This window comes from Apaloderma vittatum, unplaced genomic scaffold (genome assembly GCF_000703405.1).
Source record: "Apaloderma vittatum isolate BGI_N311 unplaced genomic scaffold, ASM70340v1 scaffold6568, whole genome shotgun sequence".
Lineage (NCBI taxonomy): Eukaryota > Metazoa > Chordata > Aves > Trogoniformes > Trogonidae > Apaloderma > Apaloderma vittatum.
This window is the reverse complement of record NW_009732353.1, coordinates 39393-63683: the sequence shown is the minus strand read 5'-3', so window position 1 is coordinate 63683 and position 24291 is coordinate 39393. Positions and strand designations below refer to the sequence as shown.

General features: G+C 36.6%; 1 protein-coding gene across 1 annotated transcript in view; it reads left to right on the top strand.

The window, feature by feature from the left end:
* ALDH1A1 (aldehyde dehydrogenase 1 family, member A1) overlaps positions 1-24291 on the top strand; it is a 58066-nt gene that overhangs the window by 3902 nt on the left and 29873 nt on the right. The window contains exons 2-3 of the mRNA XM_009875492.1: positions 15109-15180; positions 15482-15590. Coding sequence (XP_009873794.1) covers positions 15501-15590 — 90 coding nt within the window. The 5' untranslated portion in view covers positions 15109-15180; positions 15482-15500. The remainder of the gene's footprint in view (positions 1-15108; positions 15181-15481; positions 15591-24291) is intronic.

Genomic DNA, 24291 nt, shown 5'->3' with positions numbered 1-24291 from the left:
TAATGTTTTTTCATAAAATATTAACTCCACACTTACAAATCAGGAAAAGTCTTCCTGGGATTTATATTTGAACAGATTAATTTTGGTATCTGGGTGAGAATAGCAGAGTTGGGAATGTGTATCCTCCTCTAACTTCACAAATGGAATGGAAAACATGGCAAAAGGGCTGCAAGGGTCCAGCAGATACAGTAACAATCCACACCTTTAGACGAGGAAGCTGCATTTGACAGTAGCATCACGCAGACTCTGCCAATGTAAATAATTTACTCTCACTGACACATGGCATGGTCCTGTCTTCTGAAAGATATTTTGTTTCCATAAAGCAAATCCTTATTTCGAGGAATAATGTGGCTAACATATCTGTAGTTTTAAAACTGGTGCAATATTCTAACTCTTAAATGAAGTTTGCCTGCTGTTGGGGTGTGAGATTTTGGTTTTTGCTTTGTTTTCTTCTATTTTCTGAAAAAATAGAAGCATCTAAGTAAAGTTTCTTGGTAAAATTTCTCTGTCTCAGATGACAGTATTTTCTTTCGTCATCTTCATACAGGAGCAAAAAATCTATAAAGAAAGTATTTTCAATTTTTATCCAGAGATATTTGACTGCTTTTACATTATAATAATGAAGACAGAAATCCGAAACTATTAGGACAAAAAGAAGAGAGATTCTTACTGTAATGGAGTCACTCATTCAAAATATTCTTTCCTCTTCTGAAGCCTGACCACCCCTTTTCACAAACCCTCTCTTTTCAGTCTACTACATGCCTGCTTTTACAAATGCTCACTATCAGGCAAAGCACCATAATAGTACCATGAATATTCATGATGATTTTTCAATAATGACTATCCAGCTACAGGCACAAACTTATTTGACACAATGTCTTTACACAATACTCAGGTTAGTATCTTATCTAGACTGTTAGCATGCTGCTTAAACCTGAATTGAAGTAAATTAATTTAATTTATCTCCTTTTCTAATTCCAATTAGAATTAATAATTATTCTAAAATTAGTGAAGAACATTTATAGTCCTAAGAAGTACTGTCTTTACAGATAAAGGAAGAAGCTTTTCTTTTTTTATGGTCAGGTCTGGAGGAAAGTGAAAAAGAGATCAGAGAACTTTTATCTGCAGATATTTATGAAGTTATGACATTCTCATGTGTTTGAAACTTTAAAAATTTTTCCAAAATAAGTTGCCATGTCTTACTTTAAGAAATATTCTTTGTCTTTGTATAAACCAAACTATGAAATGCTGTACAAAAATATGCAACCTGAAAAGTATGCTCTCAGTGTATATAATTTAACTAAACCTACATTTCAGTTCATGACAAAATTAGGGATTGGATAGCACACAAAGGGAATAGATTTGAAATACCTTATCAAAACTTTACTAATTTTAAATTCACTCTTGCAGTTTCTACAGAGGTAACATGGCCAGATAGTTCTTTCTCTACCCTCAAAACTTGCATTTAAATGAATTATTAGCACAGCTGTAGCTACACTAAAACCAGACAAAACATTGCAGTCCAAATTAATAAAATGTTTGTATTATTTTGTTTTATATGCTGTCATAAAGAGAAGAAATAGGAAAATAAATAGTGAGGCTAATATGATCAAAACAGTTCATGTACTTTGTCTTTCAGAGCTTCTTACAGTCCTTCCACCCAAAACCTGCTATCTATGATTAAATATTTTTAATTTGCATTAGGTGAACTGAAATTTCAGTTCTCCAAATACTGAACAATTCTACTGTGAGCACTAAGTGTATTGATAAAATTACTTATATACTAAATGAAATCATAATTGTCCCCTTTTATTTAATATGAACTTGCATGACTCTCCTAAATAGATGAATCATGTCATCCTACAGATGAGATCAGGTTCTGCTCTTCATCTTCACTGCAAATTACAGCACTTAAATCACAAGTAATTTCTCCTCAGAAAACAGATGTTCTGTAGTTTTTCTAGGAATGAGTCTGAGTAGAAACCAGTTAACTCTCTGCTGAAACATGACAGCATTCTCTTACACTCTTAATTCGGTATCACTGATAGAGCAGGATGCTTTACAAACAAACGAAAGAGAAGTTAGGTTTCTAAGAACTTACAATGATGGAAGGATACTATACAGGTATGCTCAGGTATTACACAGTTATTACAAGTACTATTTTTATATGTGATTTCTGACAATAAATCAGCTACATGGAGCTTGCTGAGAAACTGAAGGCTGAAAAAGCCTGAAAGGTAAGTGAATCTTTTCAAAGACAGGCCAAAAAGTGTTAAGGATTCACAGATGGTAGACTTGATCCTAACACTACAGTTGCATCAGTGAATAGAGTTACTTGTGAGAAGAGAACAAAATGGAACATATTCTAGTGTACAGTGTATTCTAACTGCCAGCTTTACTACCTACACTTGTAGTGTAGTGGGATGATGTAAAACAAGACAGAAAAAAAGATTTATTAAAGAGCTCTGAGAAATAAAGTGAGAATTTTCAGTGTTAGACTTAGAGTCCATCTACAGACCCAACTATAATGATTAACTAATAGTAGTAAAATAGAAGAGAACTAATTCTAAAAATGTATTGCAGTTTGAGCCCCAGCTCCCCGAAATTCACAAATTTTACAGTGGATTTGGAAATATTTCTTCTCAAAAGGCACATCACTGAAGTATGTTTGCTGAAAGAGAATGTGAACTGTCTGCTTGCACTCTTGCTGGAGTGATGAACGAAGGATTTCACCATCATTAAGCTACCACAGGAAAACAGATTGCAAACTAAAGAAACCAGAATTTGCTATTGAGGTATTTTCTAAAAATATGGTTATGTTTTCTCATCTTGTTTAAGTAGTTTGATATATAAAATTCTTTTTGGTTCTAATGTATATCTTAGCCCACAATAGCTAAAAGTCTTCATCTTATCAAACCTCTTTTTATCTCTGTTAGTGCTCTAAGTTTTAGTTTGTATATCATTTGATAATCTCTTCTTTCTCTGCTGCTTCTTCCTTCACCTTATCTCCTTTCCTACCTTCTGGTCTGCTAAAAGATTTCATACTTGCCTATGCTGAGTTAACTCAAAATATAAGATCAAACTTCAAGATAACATCAGAATTTTATATAATTTTTTGCTGAAATTGTAAATCTTCCTTGGCACTAATAGGAAAGGAGCAGTTGTGTGCAAAACATATCCTGAGCAAAACAACTGTGAATTTATGTTGATTGTGAGAGAATAAATAGTCTCTGATGGCCTGCAAAACTTCTGTGTCAGTGGAGTTTGACAAGCTAACTAAACAAGAAAGAGTATCAGTGGTTTAATTTTTCAAGCTGAACTTGGAACTTTAGCTATATGCAACTTGTTTTTTGTGGAAAAAAAATGTAAGGAATAAATAGTAACTCTACCTTTGACCACTGTCTGCTACTCTTGACTTATTTTTGGCTCTCTGCTTTCTCCAGAATCTGCTGATCATCTGGGTAAATTTCAGTTTATCACCAGCCCAGAATAAAACTTTGAGTTATCATCCAGGTTACGTATAATTTATAGATTTTTTTTTTAGTGCTTAATATGAGCATAATGATTGTGCTTAAAACCTAACATTCCCACTACCAAAGAAGTATGTCAGATTATAAGCATTTGACAAGCCTCAGAAGGATATTGAAAAATGCACTAAAATGTTATAAACTTGTGTTGATTTTTCTTGGTAATAAGAAACCTTGATGTTCTTAGCTCTCATATTCTTCCTTACATGAAGTGACAGAACTGAGGTTTTTTTAATTATTCTACTATCTAGCAAATGGAACAGTAAAATAAAAATAGACATAATTTTATTTTAAAACTTTTAAAAGATATTGAACTTCTCAAAGATTTGCTTTAGAGGTCTGAACCGGTTTCTTTTCTTGGAGCATTTTAGTGCAAACCAGATGATGTTACACAAAAATAGTGTAAAAAAAAAAAGGAGTTATTTACATTCTTCATTATGTAGATTACCAGTGGCCAGAACTCACTGATAATCAGAGCAAGCTTTGGAGCACTAGCCTAAATTTACATGAAATCAAACAAGATGAAAAGTGGCGTGACATTGAGAGATACTTTTCACTGTTTAATATCTTTATGTAAAGCTAAGCAGAACACACTGCACACCTCTCCAACACAAAAAAAAAAAGGGAAAAAAAGAAAAAAAAAGAGGAAAATTTCTATTGCTCCTGTTTTCTTAGAAACTGTGTAGCAATCTGAAAATATTTTAAGGCATTTTTATTTTACTCAGCATTGCAATAAGTTAGTAAAGTAGTGGTACATTTTATTGGACTATCTGTTCTCAGGTCAAGCATTCTCACTCCTGAGAGAAAGGATATTTTTTTTTTCCAGTTTCCTTCTTAGAAGGAACATGAATCATATTTTTTGAATCAGTCTCAGAAAGTGGTTCAGTCAGTATCTGGAATAATCTACATATATATTCAAATGCACACGCATGTAACACATTCACAAAACATACTTTTAATTTTAGATAGAAAGTAAAAATGCCACATACCAGATGCAGGGATGTGGTTTTCACTGCAAGCTTGGATCCTTCGAAGATTTACTGTAACTGGATTTGCATCTGTAAATCTGCTGACTAACATGTTTTTGTAACAAAGCAGGAAATTAATTCTCAGATGGTTGTTAATTATCTGATTTCTTGCACTAGGGTGTTATAATCTTTGTTTTCAATACGGAGTTCAAGGGATCTTACAGAAATGACTAATATACTTCAAATTTGTCACAACACATATTCTTTTTTAAATGCAATTATTTAATTAAATGGTGCAGAGGACTTAAAACTACTCTTTGCAAGATAATGGAACAGCTCTTGACAACATCCAGTGGAAACTAGACTAATCATATCATCCTTTTTAGCTGTTAATTCTCACTTATTAGTGATGCTGATGAAGAGCATAGGTACACTAGTGAAATACTTTTATTGACAAGCACATGAGAATCGGGTTATAAACATTGGATTACAACAATGAAAAAGTAGAGACAAATGACTAGCTAACTGTAGTCAATTTACTATGGCTAAACCTGAAATTAAGATACCAATTGCAGGACAGGGCATAATGTCAATATAACTAATTACCTTAAAAGCTAGATTCTACCAATAGGAAAAGAGAGACTCTTTGTAACCTGCTGCAAAAATTTTATTCTATTTTGGATTTTGCATTATGAGCACATGTATCAACAGATGTACAATCTGGTTCAAGTCGACTTTTTGTTAGAAACACCAGTCTCTGACACTATCCACAGAAACCTCTCTGAAACTTGTAAATGAAGAGTTGTCTTTCTTTGTGTTAGCTGTTTATTTCAGTTAAACTAAAGAGTTGGGGAACAGAAGAGTTGGAAATCCATCTAAATCTTCCATTGGCATTACAATACAAGGAAAATACTTGAACATCACAGTTAATTTGGAAATGTATGATGTTATTTTTTACTTCTAATAATTCAGATTCCTCCTGCAAATATGGTTCTTTCCTAGCATTTCTCATTCCACCCCAAATATTTTAAATGTGATTTTTGACCCCAAGCCTGCTTACCTATATGGGTGGTTTCAGCTAACTCTGTAGCAACTTTCTGGGAACAACCATGGTAAAAGCAAGTCATGGCAGAGACAGGACAGAACAGCACAAATGAAATGGTATTGATTTAATATTAGTTTTACATCAGTTTAACTGTAACTTCAGTAGACATTCTTTTGATTTCTTCTACTAATAGCAAATTTAAAATTATGTCCTCGGAGTTTACTATCATGGTACGCGGAAAAGGCACACTGGCTCTTGAGTAAGAAGGTTGCTTTTTTTTCTTTTTCACTGCAGAGATCTCAGGGCCAAATACATCCTCTACCAAAAGAAATAAAAATAAATCTTTCAAAAATACTGTAGTTATAATCAAGCTGATTATTAATATTGTATGATAACATTAGGAATAATAAAAAGTGATACAAGGAATTTAAGGAATATAAAAATAGAAAAAATCTAAAATATCAAAAAATAGGTAGATTAAATATATTTCTGACTTTTTTCTTTTCAGATGTATAATATCTTTTTAGATGCTCTTTAAAACTTCAAAAGTAAAATAGGGTTGTTTTCATGAGAGGCTTTCATAACTGAAGAACATGATCACTACACACAAGCTTATAAAGCACACACAGCAATTATGTAAAATCATTTGAGGTTATCTAAATCTTGGCTTTGAAACAAAGGTTCATGGAAGAAATGCTGAAAATTACTTGGCAGTAATTGTTGCTAACAATGCAGGCTAATACCTAGTGTTGAGTTTGATTCTGATCTAACCCTGGCTAGTTTTGCACTTGCATGAACTCTACTGATTTTCAGCAAACTATTCATCATGTTCACTGATAAGAGCTTTTATCTGTGACCTGTGGCATAAAATTTACCTCCTTATTCATAACTATTAGAGGAAACATCAAACTATTTCATTACTTATTACATACTCTCATTTGACCTGTGCATTGAAAATAAAAATTAGAAAAAAAGTAGTTTTATTTTTAACAGGAAAACCAGAAATTAGTTTCTTGTTCTGACTCAAGAAAAATTTATTTTAAGTTGCAATTTTTAAGCATAGAATAGAGACAAAAATAATAGTATCAGAAAAATATATTCTAAATATAAAACTCATTCTATGCTACCAAGACTGTCATGACTGAAGCTATAGTTAATAACCCTGTACTCATTTCTTAACTAAAAGGTTGTTGTGATAATACTGCTATTAGTTCTCATTTTTACAGCCCACATATTCTTTCAAGTTTTCTCAAGCAGGACTTCAAAAGAGATAGATTAACTCTCAGTAAAGAGTAGGAAAGCAATAGACTATTATTAATGTTTTAGTTAAGTAGTATCCTGTAGACAGAAAAACTGGTTTAGACTAAGTGAAAAAAAGCATACTTTCCTCAGTCGCCAGTATATGAATGGACTGTTTGTATGACCTTAATTTGGGAAATATTTGGTATCATAGTTGAATAATAAGGAGAAATTTGTAGACAAGGAAAAATTCTATTGATATAAGTAAAACATAATTGCTTCTCTTCTATGTTTTAGGGCAAATGTGGACACATCTTTACAATTGTTAGTATGGTTCATTCCAGTTTTGTTATAATTTACATCTTCTCCAGAAGTGCAGATATATTTTTTGCTGCATCAGATTTTAATGTGTTCCTTTAGTTTAATATGTTTGATTGCCATCTTTACTTTTGTCTGAGTTTTTTGATAATAAATTCAAGAAGAGGAAAAACCAATTACAAGTCATTTCAGTTTAAGGAAATAAAATATACTCCATGTTATCAAATATTATTACAACTTTTAGGAAATGCTGTAATGCTGAAATAGCATTTGTATTACAGAGAAAATTATTTCCTGTGGCAGAAATGGATTCTATAGCTAACTTTTTCTAAAAAATGGTGTTAATAATTACTGAAACACTTCTTTCTCTCTCATTGCCCCACAACATATTCAGTTCCTTTAAGCTTTCCTTTTTATTTTTATTTTTTTCATGATTACATTTTAGTCATCATTTTATATGCAGATTGCTCTATATACAAAAATAAAATATCTGTCCCCAAAATCTATACACTATATGAAATATGATACAGAATATATAGACCACAAAGAGTAGACTTCTAGGTAGTAGAGAGATGAGTGTTCTAAAACTGTATTTAGACTGATGTACATGATTCTAATAAAACATTTTTCTTTGGATAAACCCAGCTGAATTTTAGATAAATATTCCTGGGCTCCTAGTCAATCTTTTAAAAAGCAGATACTCTTCAGCAAAGATGATTATCTTCTTCTGAGGGTCTGTTATCCACAGAAGTATTTTGTTAAGCATTGTTTATGCTCCAGAAGCAATATAATAGTACATAAAACAAAGATAGGAAGCCCTTTCTCAGTGGTAAAGGAGAAAAATAAAGTGAAAGCCATCTCACCTGGCAGTACAATTTGTATCAGAGGTGACTTCTGCTATAGCTACCTGCATTAATTATTCACCTATGGGATACTAATCAGTTTACAAGGATAGCGAGCTACTTTAGATACCTGATTTGGAGTGAGAAAATTTGTACTTTAAAATACACTGTTTCTCACCACTGATTATGGGGAGTTTTTGTACATTTAGGTCAGACATAGATAGCCATACGGGTGCAACACAAGTTTGTTGAAGTTTGCTTTATTCCGTTGGGCGAATAGTCGTAATATAGCATGTGGCCTCTCCTCATCAAAAATGGACAGTGGAAACATATCTGTTTTTCTAAAGGTGATTTTTCTCTGTTTTTCTTCAGCAAACCTGATTTGCAGAACCACCAGTCCACAGGTGTTCTTAATTCCTGTCCATTCAGGGATGACGCGTTACTACACTGCTGCCCATGTAACAGCAGAGGTTGTGGACTTTCCACTTTAAGCCCCAAGCTCCCTTTCTAGGTGCTATGTGCTGCCTTACTCTGTTGTCATACTTTGTTGTCCATTGTGAAAAGTTTTATGGGGAAAAGGAAAAATTATCCTGAAATTTGTTGAGAACATCTGTGTTCAGAGCAGACAGTGTCTGATCTGTATATGAAAATGGTAGAAATGATCTTGTTCTACTAGCAGGTGGGGCTCTATGTGAATGAAATCCAGTTGTGGCTGCACACACCTCTGTCTGTGGAAATGCAGAGGAAATGCTTTTTTGTCCTTCCCTGCAGAGAGTGTCATTATGGATTCAGCAGAGAATAGGCCTCATGACAGCATCCACTGTTTTTCTACTTCTTGCCTTTCTGCCTCTGCCCTTGTAGTGATCCAACACAAGTTAAATCTGGCCATTACTGCAGCAAAGGTGTTTGCATGAATCAGCCGAACAGTCGTCATGCGTGTTCAGACTTGTTCATGGAGACATTATGGAGAAATATCTTCTGGGATGTTTCTTCATAGACTATTATCATCTGTGTAGCAAAAGAGAAGGATTTTTCACTAAGTGAGTTCAAATTTCAAAATCAAATAAATAGGTATGCATCTGTTAGCTGCCTCACTCCATGAGTTTATACCTCACAGAAATTTTATGACTAAAGAACTGCTAATTATGCTGAGAGACACATGTATTTGTATAAAAGGAAACCTTTGAATTTTCAGAAATGCAAGATACCCAGTGTGCTGCAAAAGACAAGAGAATTTGCTCAGTAGCCTTGAAAATCTCGCCATTTGGGCTTTAGTTCTTCACAGAGTTACGAGAGCTCGTACATCCCACCCAACTTTAGATTCTCAGTTTAGATGGGCAAAGATGGCAGCAATTTCACACCAGTTCTTACTAGTTTCTGATGTGTCTGCCTTTGCACATCACACTAAACAGTGACCACTATATCTGTGCTACTGCTGTTAATGGGATGTCATGTGGAAGATTAGTAAAGTGAATTAAGCCTTTCAGAGAGAGTCCAGTGATTTAATGAATCTCAAAGATTTCCACTTTTTAAATCTATTTTGGTGCTTTTGACACATATCTTCCACTCCTAGCTTAATGCCAGTTTCCGGAAGTACCAGCAGGGGATCTACGTGAATCACTCAGTAATACTCTTTCGTAACTCTGTGTATAATCTGAATTTGAAAGAAGTAATTCAGCTAATCAGAACTTCCAGTCACAGTGATACTGTCTCAATAGAGATCTTTCAAGTGATTTTTTTATTGTAAGGTTTAGAAAAGTGTAAATGTGTACCTAAGTATTGAAAATTGTCTAAATTCAGCACAGATGACATAATAGAGCTACCAAACTGTGGAGCACAGCAGCCTATTCTGTTCATCTATTCCCGGGAACCTTTGACAACAGTGCCCTAAGCCATCACAGGAGATTATTCACCTTGTTTTGAGTTACAGGAATTGTAACTTTTAGAAGGTTGTTCAAGTTGATACGCTACATTTTAGAAGGCGCAATTGTTATAGATTTCAAGGTGAAGTTTTTATGACAAAGGTATGCAGTTTGGAACACTCCCAGAGCTGTAAGTGACAAGAACATCTAATGTCTGTTTACCTGCAATAAAATCCTTCTACTACCTATGTTAGAGGTCATCCAAGTTAAATATATGTAGTCTAATTTGATCTACACAGCTTTGAGCATGCCTAGTACAAGATAGTAATTCAATTTCTTTAATGATCAAATATATGTATTTTGAAGGGTAACATAGGAAGCTATGGACCAGAATTTCTTACTTCTGTGATTACAATCTCAGTTTTATACAAAGAGTAAGTCACCTGTACCCTATTGCTGGAGAATAGGGATACTTGGACTGTGGGAAACAGGAAGATAGTTTGGCAGTCATTCAATAAAAAAATAAGTAAAAAAAAGACTGGTTTGGAAAAAGACAAGCTTGTGATTAATTCTGGGGGCAAAAAACCAACACTTTCCGGCCTTTAGAAAATCAGAGTAATATCTGGATAAGAGATAATTCTATTCTCAAAATAATCTTCTAAAATAGTAAATAAAGTTAATATTTATCCATTAAATGTGGGAAGAGGAATTTCTATAATGAATATATTGCTTTCAGACAGTAATAATCCAGTATACTCTAACACAAAAATACCAAGCATGACTATAAATCTTCTGGTCAAATAATTTTTTTTTTACATAGGGATCAAGTGTCATCTGAGCTGCACAAGGGTTTTGAAGACACTGATATGACTTTGGTGCCGTGGTTTGACCCTGGCTAGCAGCCAGGTGCCCACATAGCCGCTCTCACACTCCCCCTTCTCCACTAGACAGGGGGAGAAAATATTTCTAAGGGCTCAAGGTTTGAGATAAGAACAAATCAGAGAGGAGTAGTGAGAAATAAGAGAAGCAAACAGATCTTAAAAGCAGAACACCTTCCCCCCATCTCTCCCTTCTTCCTGGGCTTAACATCAATCCCACTTTCTCCATCTCCTCCCCCGGAGTGGTGCAGGGGCACAGGGAATGGGGGTTACGGTCAGTTCATCCAATGTAGGTTCCACTACTTCTTCACTCTGGAGGAGGACTCTTCACACTTCCCCAGGGCCATTGTGGGGTCCCTCTCATAGGAGATAAGCTTCACACTCTCATCTCCTGCATGAGTCATCTCACAAAGGGCAATTCATCACAAACTGCCCAATGTGAGACAACACAACAAGGGGCAACCCACCCCTCGTGAGTCTGACGTGCAGTCCTTCAGGGGAGATTACTCCAGCATGAGTCCCCCACAGTGTCACAAAGGTCCCACCAGCCAACCTGCTCCAGTGTGGGCATTCACTCTTCCATAGGCTACAGGGTCTGGCAGCGACATGCTCCAATGTGGGCTTTGGCAGCGACCTGCTCCAATGTGGGCTTCCCACGGGCTACAGCCCCCTTCAGGCATCCACCCACATGGTGTGGGGTCCTCTGCCTCACAGTGGACATCTACACCCCGCCCATGGGCTTCAGGGGGACAGCCTGCTTCACCATAGTCTTCACCAAGACCCAGGGGACTTTCTGCTGCGGTGCCTGGAGCACATCCTCTCCCATCTCTTTCTTCACTGACCTTGGCATCTTCACGTATTCTCACTCTTCCATCTCTGTGCCCGCTGTTGTGATGCAGTTCTTGTTCCCCGTTCTTAAAGATGTCTTCACAGAGGCGTTCCTCTCATTTTACTGACAGGCTCAGCCTTGGCCAGTGGGTTCCCTCTTTGGAGCTGACTGGCATTGGTTCTATCAAACTCAGGAAGCTTCTAGCAGCTTCTTGCAGAAGCCACGCTACAGCTCCCCCCGCCCCACCGCCAAAATCCAGCCAGGCCAATCCAATACACTTTGGCAAGGTGCCATAGGAACTGCAGGACTGTCCTGGACTGAAATCTTGGGGCAGTTAGGAAACGCAAGGCATTTCAGATAATGCTAGCATGTTTAGGGAAGCAAATTCAGTCACAGGTTATTTCTGGCTGATTCATGTGACGCTCTGATCATTGGTTGGATTGCCAGCTAGCCCAATTAAAAGCTCCTTTTTCATCTGTGTGCTGCTGGCTATTAAATCATAACTCATATAATGAATGTGGGGCTGGAAGAAATCTCGAGAATATACATCAGATAGTTTGCCCACCCAGGCTACAATGAACCGAATCCAAAAGTTAAAGGTAGTAACGTTGTCATTATCCCACTCTATGATCACATCTCAGGAGAAAGTTCACTTGTACTCTGGAATGCTGGGTTTGGTTAGTCATTAATTTTTATCTTTTTTTTAAAAAAAATCTTTATGGAGAAACACATGGACAAATGATTTACTGCTTCTTCTAGCATAAAACTTTATTTAACTTACTGACATGGATAAGTCCTAAAGTTCATGCAACACTTGACCTTGTGTTTTAGCACTGCTGATGTCATGTAGCAAGCTATCTCATAGCTTAATTACAACTTGCATGGTGAACTACCACCTTTCATTTGTTCCTTTTGATCTTGTATTGCTTAGGACAAATCAGGAGTTTTAAACTGGGAGAAATGATATTCATTAAACTGTAAAAAACACTATCACAGAGTTCCATAATATATTTTGTAGTTCCCCAAGGTGTGGAGTGGATAAAGTTCATTCATTTGCAGTGAAAAGATATCAGCAAGTAGCAATCAAATCATTGACCAAAAGAAAGGAAAGAAACTAAATAGAATCTAACATTTTCCAAGAAAATACTAGCAGCAAAACCGTGTAAACTTCTATGCACATTATATCTAATATCCAAGTGTTATTTAACCCAGCATTTGAAACAATTCTACACGCCACTATGGTTATAGTGCTAGAAGTGCACATCTTTATTTAGATGAAATGAGTAACAGTAGTGAGGTAAGATGAAAAAAAAAGTCACAGAATGAAAATGGCAGGAAGCTGTACTAGACAGGAACATTAGTTTTGAGGAAAAGGGAATAATTTCTATAGAAGGCTGAAAGGAACCCTAGGCTGAAAGTGAATAAGGAAGTTATTGCCTAGGAGACATTTGGGATGGTCCTGAATGGCTAGTCTAAGCAATAGTCAGAATTTCCTAGAGAAAGGGAGTGAAGTCAGGCATTCGTAGGTATGAGAACACAGAAGTTAAAGGAACTACTGACATTAATAGTAATGCTCAGAGCAAGTGTCAGCAGATAAGTCCTGAAGATAGGACAAGCAAATTCTCAAGATATCAAGTAATCTTTTTAAGACTTGAGACCTTTTTAACAATACTCAAGGTTTAGAGAGAAAATAAAGGACTCACGGAAAGTATGGTAGTGAAGGTGATTCATGCAATCCAAGACCCAAAGAGTGAAATAGAAAAAAAGTGGATAAAGTATGTGTTGAATGAATAGCGTGAAAAATAAAACAAGGATTACTGGCATGTTTGGTAAAGTTGGAACTACAGAAGGTAGTATCACTAAAGCCTATCTTAGCAGATTTCAGGCTGTTCTTATGACATGGGAAGAGGATAAAGGTTATAATTTTCCAAAGAATGAACATAACTCACTTCTAGCTTAAGCATTAAAAAAAATATCAGGAATGCAGTGGTACTTAAATATGAGAATGTATTTAGGACACTATTGCTTGGGAGAAAGATCTTTTGCTTTACTTGAAACCAGAGATCTCTCTGTTACAGCTCCAGTTAAATTCTGTTCAATTTAGGCAAAGCTGAGCAATTAACAAGTGAAGTAACTAGAGACAAATGCTCTGTGGCTTAATTTAGAAATGAGTGGCAGGAAGATTATTAGAGTACTCTTTAGTGTCTAAATGAGAAAATGACACAGATATTAAAAAAGAAAATAAAAGAGAAAATAAGAAGAAAAACACAAAAAATTGCTAAGTGAATATGCACTGAAAGCTATATTTCAAATAAAAGTGAACATACCCTATTTAGACATTGTCTTTTTTCAGGAGACTTAATGACATTCTCTAAGGCAGGCAAACATTATAATGAAAATATTTAAGTCAGAACGTGCTGTTAACAAAATCTGCAGATATACCATTCTACATTAGCATGTCTTGAGCCAGCCAGCTGTGTCAGAAGAGCTGAAGAATGCATAGAGAAGGATGTAACTGAGATGGTAAGATGGGAGATCACAGTGTTATAGCAATGGGAATGGGTGTCCTTCATTCACATTGACAAACTTGTTCAGTTCTACACAGCTCTTGTCATCTTGACATCGCACTGAGAGATGACTATTGCGAGAATATAATTCTCTCTTGTACAGAAATTACTTGGACTTTTCTAAAGGCCAGAAACTCGTGCCCCATCCATATGTCCAAACAGAAAATCATCAGTGATAATTATAGGATACTCTTTAATCCAAAAAACATATTATGTATAACTAATGCATTGTGAGATTAATCTTATATCAACCACCAGTTAAAAGCAACAAAGCCCCCATTGCTAGATGATTTAGATGATGCTTGATATGTGAATTAACTGAGCTCAGTAAGTTTTTCAACCAGCTGTATAGTCTCAATGAAAGCAATAAAAAAGATTTCTCTTTGTTTCTATGGCACAAATCCATTGTGCATATATAGAATTATAAAAACAAGTGCTAATTCAGTCCTAGTCTGTTCTGTGATACTATTCATCAGAAAAGGTAGGACTTAATGAAGAAAGGAGTTTTTTGTGCCTTATGAAATGATTTACCAATACTATAGACATGTTTCTCATTGAATAATCAGAACTGGGCATATATGCATCAGTGAATTTCAATGTGAGTAGAAGAGTCCTGTCTATTAAATAATTTGTTTGGAAAGGCACGAACTCAGATTTTCCAAAGAGCACTGCAGTAAAAATTTTGTTCATAAAATTGAGGTGCTATCTGTAAAAAAACCACAATATTTCATAGAATTTTCAATAGAATTTTGCTTGATTCTGCCTACAGAGGACTTTCTGGATCTATCAATTTTGTCCTAATTATATTTCTTGAAAACATGTAAAGGAATTTGTATCATCACAGTCATCCCTTATCACCATGATCTTTGAAGAAAACATTAATTGCAGGAATTATAGTGTACTCTGAACATACTAAATTGTAACATAACGTGGCTTGATTTCTAGTGTATTCTTTCTAGTCTGGGAATTACTCTTGCTAACTTTCCAGTGAGAAGGGTTTCCTGAGTTAAGAAGTCCGTATTTGCCTTCAGAGCTGCCTTCAAGTACGTGAAGAACTCCACTCAAAATCTGGGCACCTGCCTGCTGAGCTAAAGTAATTTTACAGGTAATATGAGGAAGTCTTAAAGTGTGTTCCACAGTCAGAAATTCATAGTCTCTGGCTAAGCAGCTTTTTATCAGCAATGTTTGCTTGATCAAGGTCTCGGCTCAGTGAAAAGGCTGTTGCTTTTGGTCTCAAAAATAAGTAGTGTCATTTTCTCTTGGCAATGAATTCTTTCATCCAATCGTATGGCTGTATGCAAATATACCATAGCTAGTACAGATAAAAAAGCACAAATAAAGCTAAGAGCTCAGTCAGGATAAAAATCACTGTGCTCCCCTTATACATCATTTCACCTGTTTTTCAGGAACCCATCAACTGAAAATATGAAGAAGCAACATTCGGACAGCAATCCTGCTCCAGTTTTGCCAGCACTGCCAGAACCACTCAAAGATCTGAAAATTAAGTACACCAAGGTTAGTAGTGTTTGTATCTCTTAATTTTCCTTATGCACACAGCTCAGAGGGTAAAATGTGCTCATCTTGATCTTATATGAAGCATGGAAACAATTGTAAATCAGTGCTTAAAATGATTATTCTGACCCGTTTCTGATATTATACATATTAAAAATTAATATTAACTGATCCTTTTAATCTAAGTATTGCAGGAAGTGTGTAAGTGTAATAGAATCATTTCAAATTTCACTTGGGATGGGTGTTGTTTTTCTCCTGAAACAAACTTTCTGCAGTGATAAGTTACCCAAAAAGCATGAATGGAGCAAAGAAGGAAAAGTTTATATGGCTTTTCACAATGCTGATAAATTAAAATGTTAACATAATTTATCATACTACAATCAGATTAAAACAATTATGTTTTTCCACACGGGGATGTGTGAAAATGAAATTAAAATAAAATTTATTCCACTCACATATTTTTCTTAGAGATAATGAATCTTTTTTTTTTCATCTTGAACAAGTAACTACAAATAAAACAGATGAAGTCTACCATCACTAATTACTCAAAATTACCATGAACCTTCTGTAACAGCAATTTTTTCTATAGGCAGTTAAGAATACACAAAGAAAGTCTGACTCCAGCTTTGTGTTCCCAGTTTGAAAATACCTTTTGCCCATTTTATATCATAGTACGCAGATTTCTGCAAGAACTTTGAACATACCGTTGGCAGAAAATACTGGAACTCTGCCTACTGAAACATTCAGGTGTTTGATCAGAAAGAGCCTGTTCTCTTTGGACATTCCTTAGTTATTTGTTTGTGGGGTGTTGTTTTTCTTTTCATTACAATTGCAATGGAAATAAATTTTATTTTCTAGAACCACTGTTTATTTTCTTTTCCAAAGGCAAGGTGTTCAGTGATTACCTAGATTAATCATTTTGAATTCCATTCTACCCTCCTTTTTTTTTAATGGGGAAAAGAAAAAGAAACCTAACCAGATTTCAATGCATATCTCTCTTGGATAAATCTCACTGGACCTTACTTTGTAAATATTTAACAGGCTAGGAAAGGCATGTAGTTCTGCCATGTGATAGCTCTCTACTGCTCTTCCTGGAAAAAAAATTTAAAAAGCTTAATTCAGAGAATATACTCAGTGATATTCCAGAAACTACAGTACTATGTGTTTGATTTTTTTATTTTTCCAAAGGAAAAAGACAAATATGAGCAAAAAGCCAGCTCAGAAATCTGATGGAACTGAGTATGTAAGATAAAAATTTCTGTAAACGTTTCTATCCTTCTAAAATATTCAGTTAGCAAAAACCTATTCCAATAATACAAAAAGCAACCACAAGATAATCAGCATGGCTGAAATGTCTATAGTGCACACTTAAGGAGAGTGTCACATAGCAAAAGTGTGTTTTGTTTACCTTGACAATAGATACTATTTCCTTTAAAACTGTATATGATGTGAACTATGCAGAAATGAAATGCACTTTTTTGCAAGTGATCAAATCCCTCACAGAAGGTTGGTTTATTCAATGTATTCCTCCTCTCTTCTGTTATCACACAGGATTGTCTGAAAGCCACAACAGTGTACTGAGTGACAGGGAGGTGGGTTAACAGAAGTGTCATCCCATACCCAGCAGTCATCCAACAATTTAATGAAGCCTTTCCACTCTTGTCTTCTTACCCATCCTGCTACTCTCCTACTCTGTACAAGTTAGAATGTGGGGCATGGCATTGTTTTGACCTGTTAGGTTGAAGGGATCAAGATGAGAGAAACATTAGTTACCGCTGATGTGTTAACCTTTCTGTCTGAAGCACTTTCGCATCAGCAGATCTCTCAGCTCTGGAAACTCAGCTTTCTCTTTTTCTACCATGGCATAACTTCAACAGCCATTCCACAAGGATCTGAAGAAACGCCTGCAGGAGATGTTCCAAGGAATCCTCTCTTTAGTTAGTCTATTTTATTATCTGTGAGAGAGATCATCTGAGGCCTTTTACAGAGATTATATAGCTAAGTAGATTCATATGTCTATGAATCTAGAGGTTGGTATAGCTACATTTCAGACTATACCTTCCACATATAGCCTAGAACTAAACAATCCTCAGAGAATTTTAATTTTGATAACTAAACTGAATGCATTTTAAACAGTTAAATTGTCTCAGATGTTGAACCACAATGCTCTTAAATTGATTTCATATCTGAATCTCCTTTAAAAATATTCCAGCGGACTTAACGAGTGTTGGGAGCTGGCTAAAAAGTAAATATTTTACTTAGTTAACACTGAGGAATTAGACATTGATTGTTTGACAAATGACTTCTGTCATGATGCTTTCACATGCACTAAGCCCTCTAGTGCTCCTTTAATCAGAGAAACTCAGATTAGTTAATTATTAGGTTGTCAAATTACAGGAGGGGAAGAGAACAACACCACATTCTCTCACTAAGGTGTATGTAGAATATCAGAAAGTGTGGAAACACAAGCCACTCTGAGTGAAGAAAAATTGCAGCTGAGTATCACATGTTGCAATTACTAGCTACACAAAGATGAGGGGTAAAAGCACAAAGATTTAATTAGAATATCTGGGAAAAGCTATAAAAATACTATAGAAATATGCTCTTTCTAAGCTCAGCTGACTTTGTAGATACAAGACACTAAGTGAAAAATGAAGAAGTTTAAATAAATAATGAATAGAAAGAGAATGTTCTCTGACTATTAGTTCAAAAAGTGGTAAAATGAAAAAATAATAACGTACAATTCCAAGAGGAAAAGAAAATTACATTAAATAATAGCCAAATATCAACTTCTTGTAAGGAAAACCTGGAGAAAAAAAAAGAAAAGAGATTTCACAGCAGGTATTCTATATTGATGTATTTGTTTAAAGCTTGCACTTTCAGTCTTTAGGAAGTCCTTAAGTAATTTCAGATATTTTAACTGTGTTGCTTAAAGAATATAGTGAGACTCCATGACATACTTTCAGACTAATAAATCAGAATTTATAACACTTGAAATGAGCCACAACTTGGGCCACAAATCTCTTACAGGCTTAAATGTCGCTGTAAGATTTACTGCCATCAGCAAAATCAAGAATATCTGAATGACTCTCATAATCCGTAAGAGTGGGTATGAGTAGCAGGCAACAATTTTTCAGCACTGTGCCTCACCTCACCCCAGTGACACTGCGTTCCCTCCAGCACACAGAAACCCAGATGCAGTCCTGGTGCCTCTTCACTGTTCTCAGCCTTCAAAAAAATGCTAGTGGTGTCATTCCCCAGTTTACTGTGTGCATTAGAAAGCTTCTGAGCAGTCAGTTGAGTTGAAATTTGCTGACTGCCTTTATCTCTGTGAAGAAGACAGCTGGGATAACCAACATTTCAGACAGTTCTGTTACTTTTCTTGAGTTCATCTTTGCAGTGTGGATTATAATCTACAATAATAATAGTGAATTACCTATAAAATCTTCCTTTATGAAGAATAAGTGTATAGACAGGTGCTGAATGTGGGATCATGTATAGGCTCTTTGCAACATCAGAAATGAGGTATTTTCTTCTCTAAACAGTACTTTTAAGTCACTTGTACAGAAGCACTGAGGCCTGAATCCCTGTACAGACTTTGTACAATACTGAAGCCATAGAAAGAGCATCTGTATTCTAAGGAAGATTCAACAAGAATTTATGTTTCATAAGGTGATGATACCTATTTCAGAAGAGCTATGGAGTGATTTATCCAAGACAAAGCTGCGCAGAGTCAAACATTTTCTTCCCTCATGCAGCACAGACACAAGGATAACATTTCCTATCTAGCAGATACTTTATAAAATGAACGCATGGTCCTTTCAAAATACTCAAGAACTGAAGGGGAAATACCCTGGCATGACTAAGAAAGGCAAGGAGCAGATCGTCTCTCCCTATTCTCTGCTCAGATCATTTGAGTGACCAAATCAACTGTCTAAACAATCATAGAGATCCTATAGTCCTGCAAGTGACTTCAACCCTCAAATAGTGAATGACATCAGATTATCTGAACTGAAATCAATCATTTCAGAGAATCAAGATTTCATTGCACTGTGACACTGACAAATAAAGCCAGTCAGAAGGTTTTTGACTGCAATAGCCTGTTACCTGGGCTCTATTTCAAGTACTAAGCTTTTGTAGCATACAGTCCCACCTACAAAAAAATATGCATTTCAAAGTCTAGTGCAAAGAATTCTGAAATACATTAATTTGGGGGGTTGTTGAAATAAAAACCATTTTCTCTCCTAAAAATACCAGTGAAATAGTAGTTGCAAAATGCCTGCAACAACGTTTCTAAATCATTGTACAGTTAATCTGCAGCCCTAAACCTCACAGATCAGAGTCAGGCATCACAAACAGCACATCCCACAGAAGGGTAGGTCTTCTGCATTTATGTCTGACAAACAGCAAAGAAAGCTTTGCCATTGGAGCTCTGACTGACAGGCAAAACACTGTAATCACTGCAAGAGAATCCCAAATGGTTTTTTTCAGCAAAACAAGGCAGTTGCCAGAGGCTGTTACTGGCTGGTATTTCAATGTTGCCTGGATTTAGAGATCCACATCCTGTTTCTTTGCAGCGTACATTACACAGCACTAAATGAGCATGGCTGAACACACACCTAAGAGTGCAGCTTCCTACAATGTGTGTAAGACTGCTCACATGGAGAGTTTTGACTTTTTCCTTCTCTATCCTGTCTTTCATACCTGCGTATACAAGACTGCTATCTAGTTTATGAAAGACATCTGGATGTTTTGATTTATACAGCCTTAATATGATGCTGTGTATATATTTAATATAGTGAAGTTATGTTTTAAATCGAAATAGTGTTAGAAACATTAATAAGAAAGATATTCTAAACTAATATTATGGGTGATATTGGTTGGTGCAATAAATGCAGTATTTAAACAAATACTTTGAAAACTTCCAAAAATGGTATGTTTTGCTATTATTCCTTTCACATACAGATATGAATTTGACATACTGTAACATCATCGCAATGTTATGTTAATATTTACCTTTTACTTTGTCTCTTTCTTTGGCGAAGTAGCTGGTTACTAAAGCTGCCTTTTTTCATATTAACCATTTAACTCCCATATTTTCCCTTTCAGAACAGTTAGAATTTTTTGTGGATATTAGTATAACCAACTTCACTACACATCTGAAATTTCCAAAGACTTACATGTTCCTTTCAGCTTTTGTTAAATCAATAGTTTGCTGGTCAGAGGCAGAAATGACACACGTTTTGTGGTGCCAATATAGAAACAAGCTGAAAATTATAGGAATGTATTAATAGCAAATTATTTTACCATATCAATTTAAGAATAATATTTTTATTGATCTTAGTAGTTACTACCAACCATGCACTGATTATTAGCAACCATTCAGAGAGTCAGTGTAAGCAATTTCAATACTATGTAAAAAAACCTGTTCCCTGAACATTGTCATGTTTTCATAATGTGGATATGGTCAGAGGGTTTAAATTCTACACTTGTGTGACAAAAAGCATTTATCTTGGAGTTTTTGTGTCTTGACTTTGTCCTGCCCTGAGTCATTTGCTTTGATTTCACTGCCCAAAAGTATTTTCTGGATTCCTATTTAAGTGTTCCTGATACTCCTAACACCAACAGTGGGTCCTTTATCCTAGTGGAGAGAAAACAGGAATCACAGCTTTTCTCCTAGTTAGTCTCACAACTAAATTCCAGTGGCTGAAGACAAGGTAAGATGTCATGACCTTTAAGATAATATAGCTGGTACAGAGGCTGCCATATTTTCAATGACAAGCGTGATCAGGATTTCACATGCAGGCCAGCAATGAAGCAGCATTGGGAGAGCACAAGAAGTGAGAACACTAGCCCATCAGCAGAAGGTGAGCTCAGACACTGAAGGGCCGTTTAGGTTAGTGACCACTCAGAGATTGTGGAAATGATTAAACAAAGGATGACAGGTACTGTTAACACTGGACTGTATATATTATCATGTACACTTCAAGGTACAATGTACACAACGCATGGTAGCAACATTGCATCCACTTTTCAACATCCATGTCGTACATCAGATCTTTTCAATGGGGTTTTCCTCTCCATTTCGAGATTAACTGATAGAGTCAGAAGTAAAAAGTTAACCAGCTTTGACAATTTTACCAGCAGTGTCTCTGACATGGCAGGCACTAGGTTAGCACAGATCTTATGCACCTACAGGTAAGACACAGGTTCTATTTTGCATTTGGGAACAGAGATAAATACCTCAAAATTCAATTAGAAGTCCACTCTGTTTGTGTTCTAAATTTTCATGGCTGTGTACTAACACAGAATCACAGAATCACAGAATCACAGAATCAATCACAGAATCACGGAATCACAGAATATGAGGATTTGGAAGGGACCTCGAAAGATCTAGATAGTCCAATTCCCTGGTCAGAGCAGGATCACCTACAGTAGGTCACACAGGAACGTGTCCAGGCAGGTTTTAAATGTCTCCAGAGAAGGAGACTCCACAACCTCCCTGGGCAGCCTGTACCAGTGCTCTGTCACCCTAACAGTGAAAAATTTTCCTAATGTTTTTGTGGAAACTTCTATGTTCCAGCTTGAACTCACTGCCCCTTGTCCTGTCATTGGACATCACTGAAAAGAGCCTGGCACCGTCCTCCTGACACTCCCCCTTGACATATTTATAAGCATTCATATTTATAAACATTCACAAGGTCACCCCTCAGCCTCCTCGTCTCCAGCCTAAAGAGACCCAGCTCCTTCATCATCTCCTCATAAGAGAGATGTTCCACTCCCTTCATCATCTTTGTGGCTCTGTGTTAGACTCTCAAGCAGTTCCCTGTCCCTATTGAACTGAGGGGCCCAGAACTGGACACAATATTCCAGATATGGACTCACAAGGGCAAAGGAGAATGAGAGGAGAACCTCTCTCGACCTACTAGGTACTCCCCTTCTAATACACCCCAGGATGCCATTGGCCTTCTTGGCCAGGAGGGCAGGTTGCTGGCTCATGCTCATCCTGCTGTCCACCAGAACCCCAGGTCCTTTTCCCGTACGCTGCTCTCCAATGGGTCAGTCCTCAACCTATACTGATACATGGAGTTATTCTTTCCCAAGTGCAAAACTCAACACTTGCCCTTTCATGAGGTTTCTCCCCGCCCAGCCCTCTAGCCTGTCTAGGTCTCTTAGAATGGCAGCACAGCCTTCTGGCGTGTCAGCCACTCGTCCCAGCTTTGTGTCATCAGCAAACTTGCTGACAGTGCTCTCTGTTCCCTCATCCAGGTCATTGATGAATATATTGAAGAGCACTGGCCCATCACTGACCCCTGAGGGACTCCACTAGACACAGGCCTCCAACTAGACTCTGCCCCATTGACCACAACTCTCTGACTTCTTCCCTTCAATCAGTTAACAACCTCCTCACTACTCGGTCATCCAGACTACACTTCCTCATTTTAGCTATGAGGATGCTGTGGAATATGGTGTCAAATGCTTTAGTGAAATCCAGATAAACTATGCCCACTGTGCAGCCACCATCCGTCCACTTGGTTACATCTTCATAAAAGGCTATCAAGTTGGTCACACATAACTTCCCTTTGGCAATGTCATTCTGACTGCTCCTAATAACCCTCTTATCCTTTATATGCCCAGAGACAGCACTGAGGATAAGATATTCCATCACTTTTCCAGGGATAGAAGTGAGGCTCACCGTTCTGTAGTTACCCAGATCCTCCTTCCTGGCCTTCTTGAAGACTGCAGTGACATTCACTTTCCTCCAGTCTTCAGGCACCTCACCTGTTGTCCATGACTTACCAAAGATGATGGAGAGTGGCCTAGCAATGACTTCCACCAGCTCCCTCAGCATCCACGTGGGGCTGAGTCCCATCAGGCCTCATGGATTTATGGATGTTCAAGTGTTCCAGCTGATCCCTTACCCAGGCCTCCTCAACCAGGGCAAATTCCTCCTTTATCCTGACTTCCTCTGGGGCCTCAGGGCTCTGAGACTCCTGAGGACAGTCTCCAACAGTATAGATAGAGGCAAAGAAGGCTTTCAGTAACGCTGCCTTTTCTGTATCCTCTGTATCCTCTGTCGCCAGGGCACACACCTCATTCACCAGAGGGCCTACATTCTCTCTAGTGTTAGTTTTGTCTGCATTGTATTTGAAGAAGCCCTTTCTGTTGTCCTTGACCTCCCTCGCAAGTTTTAATTCCAAGGAGGACTTAGTTTTTCTAATTGCCTCCCTACATCCTCTGAAAACGGTCTTATACTCCACCCAAGTGGCCAGCCCCTCCTTCCATGATCTATAGACTCTCTTCTTGAGTTTGCTCAGCAGTTCCCTGTTTAACCATGCAGGTCTCATGGTTCTCTCTCTTTATTTCTTAGATTTTGGGATGCACTGATCTTGAGCATGCAAGAAGCGGCCCTTGAATACTCATCATATCTGGAGCCCCTTTGCCTTCTAGTATAATTTTACCTTCTAGTATAACTTCTGTATAACTTTTCAATAATTATAAATGAAGTAGAGCATATTTTTAGTAGATCGTATTATACTGTCATTGAGCAATTACTGAACCAATTCATTTTGTATCATCTTTAATGTGACAGAAAAGAAAATTCAGAAATATTGTAGTTATTTTAACAATAGTGTAAAGTACATCTCTTAAAAGCACCACTGACTTTTTTAGAATGGTGTGTGTGTCATATTTTACCTACACA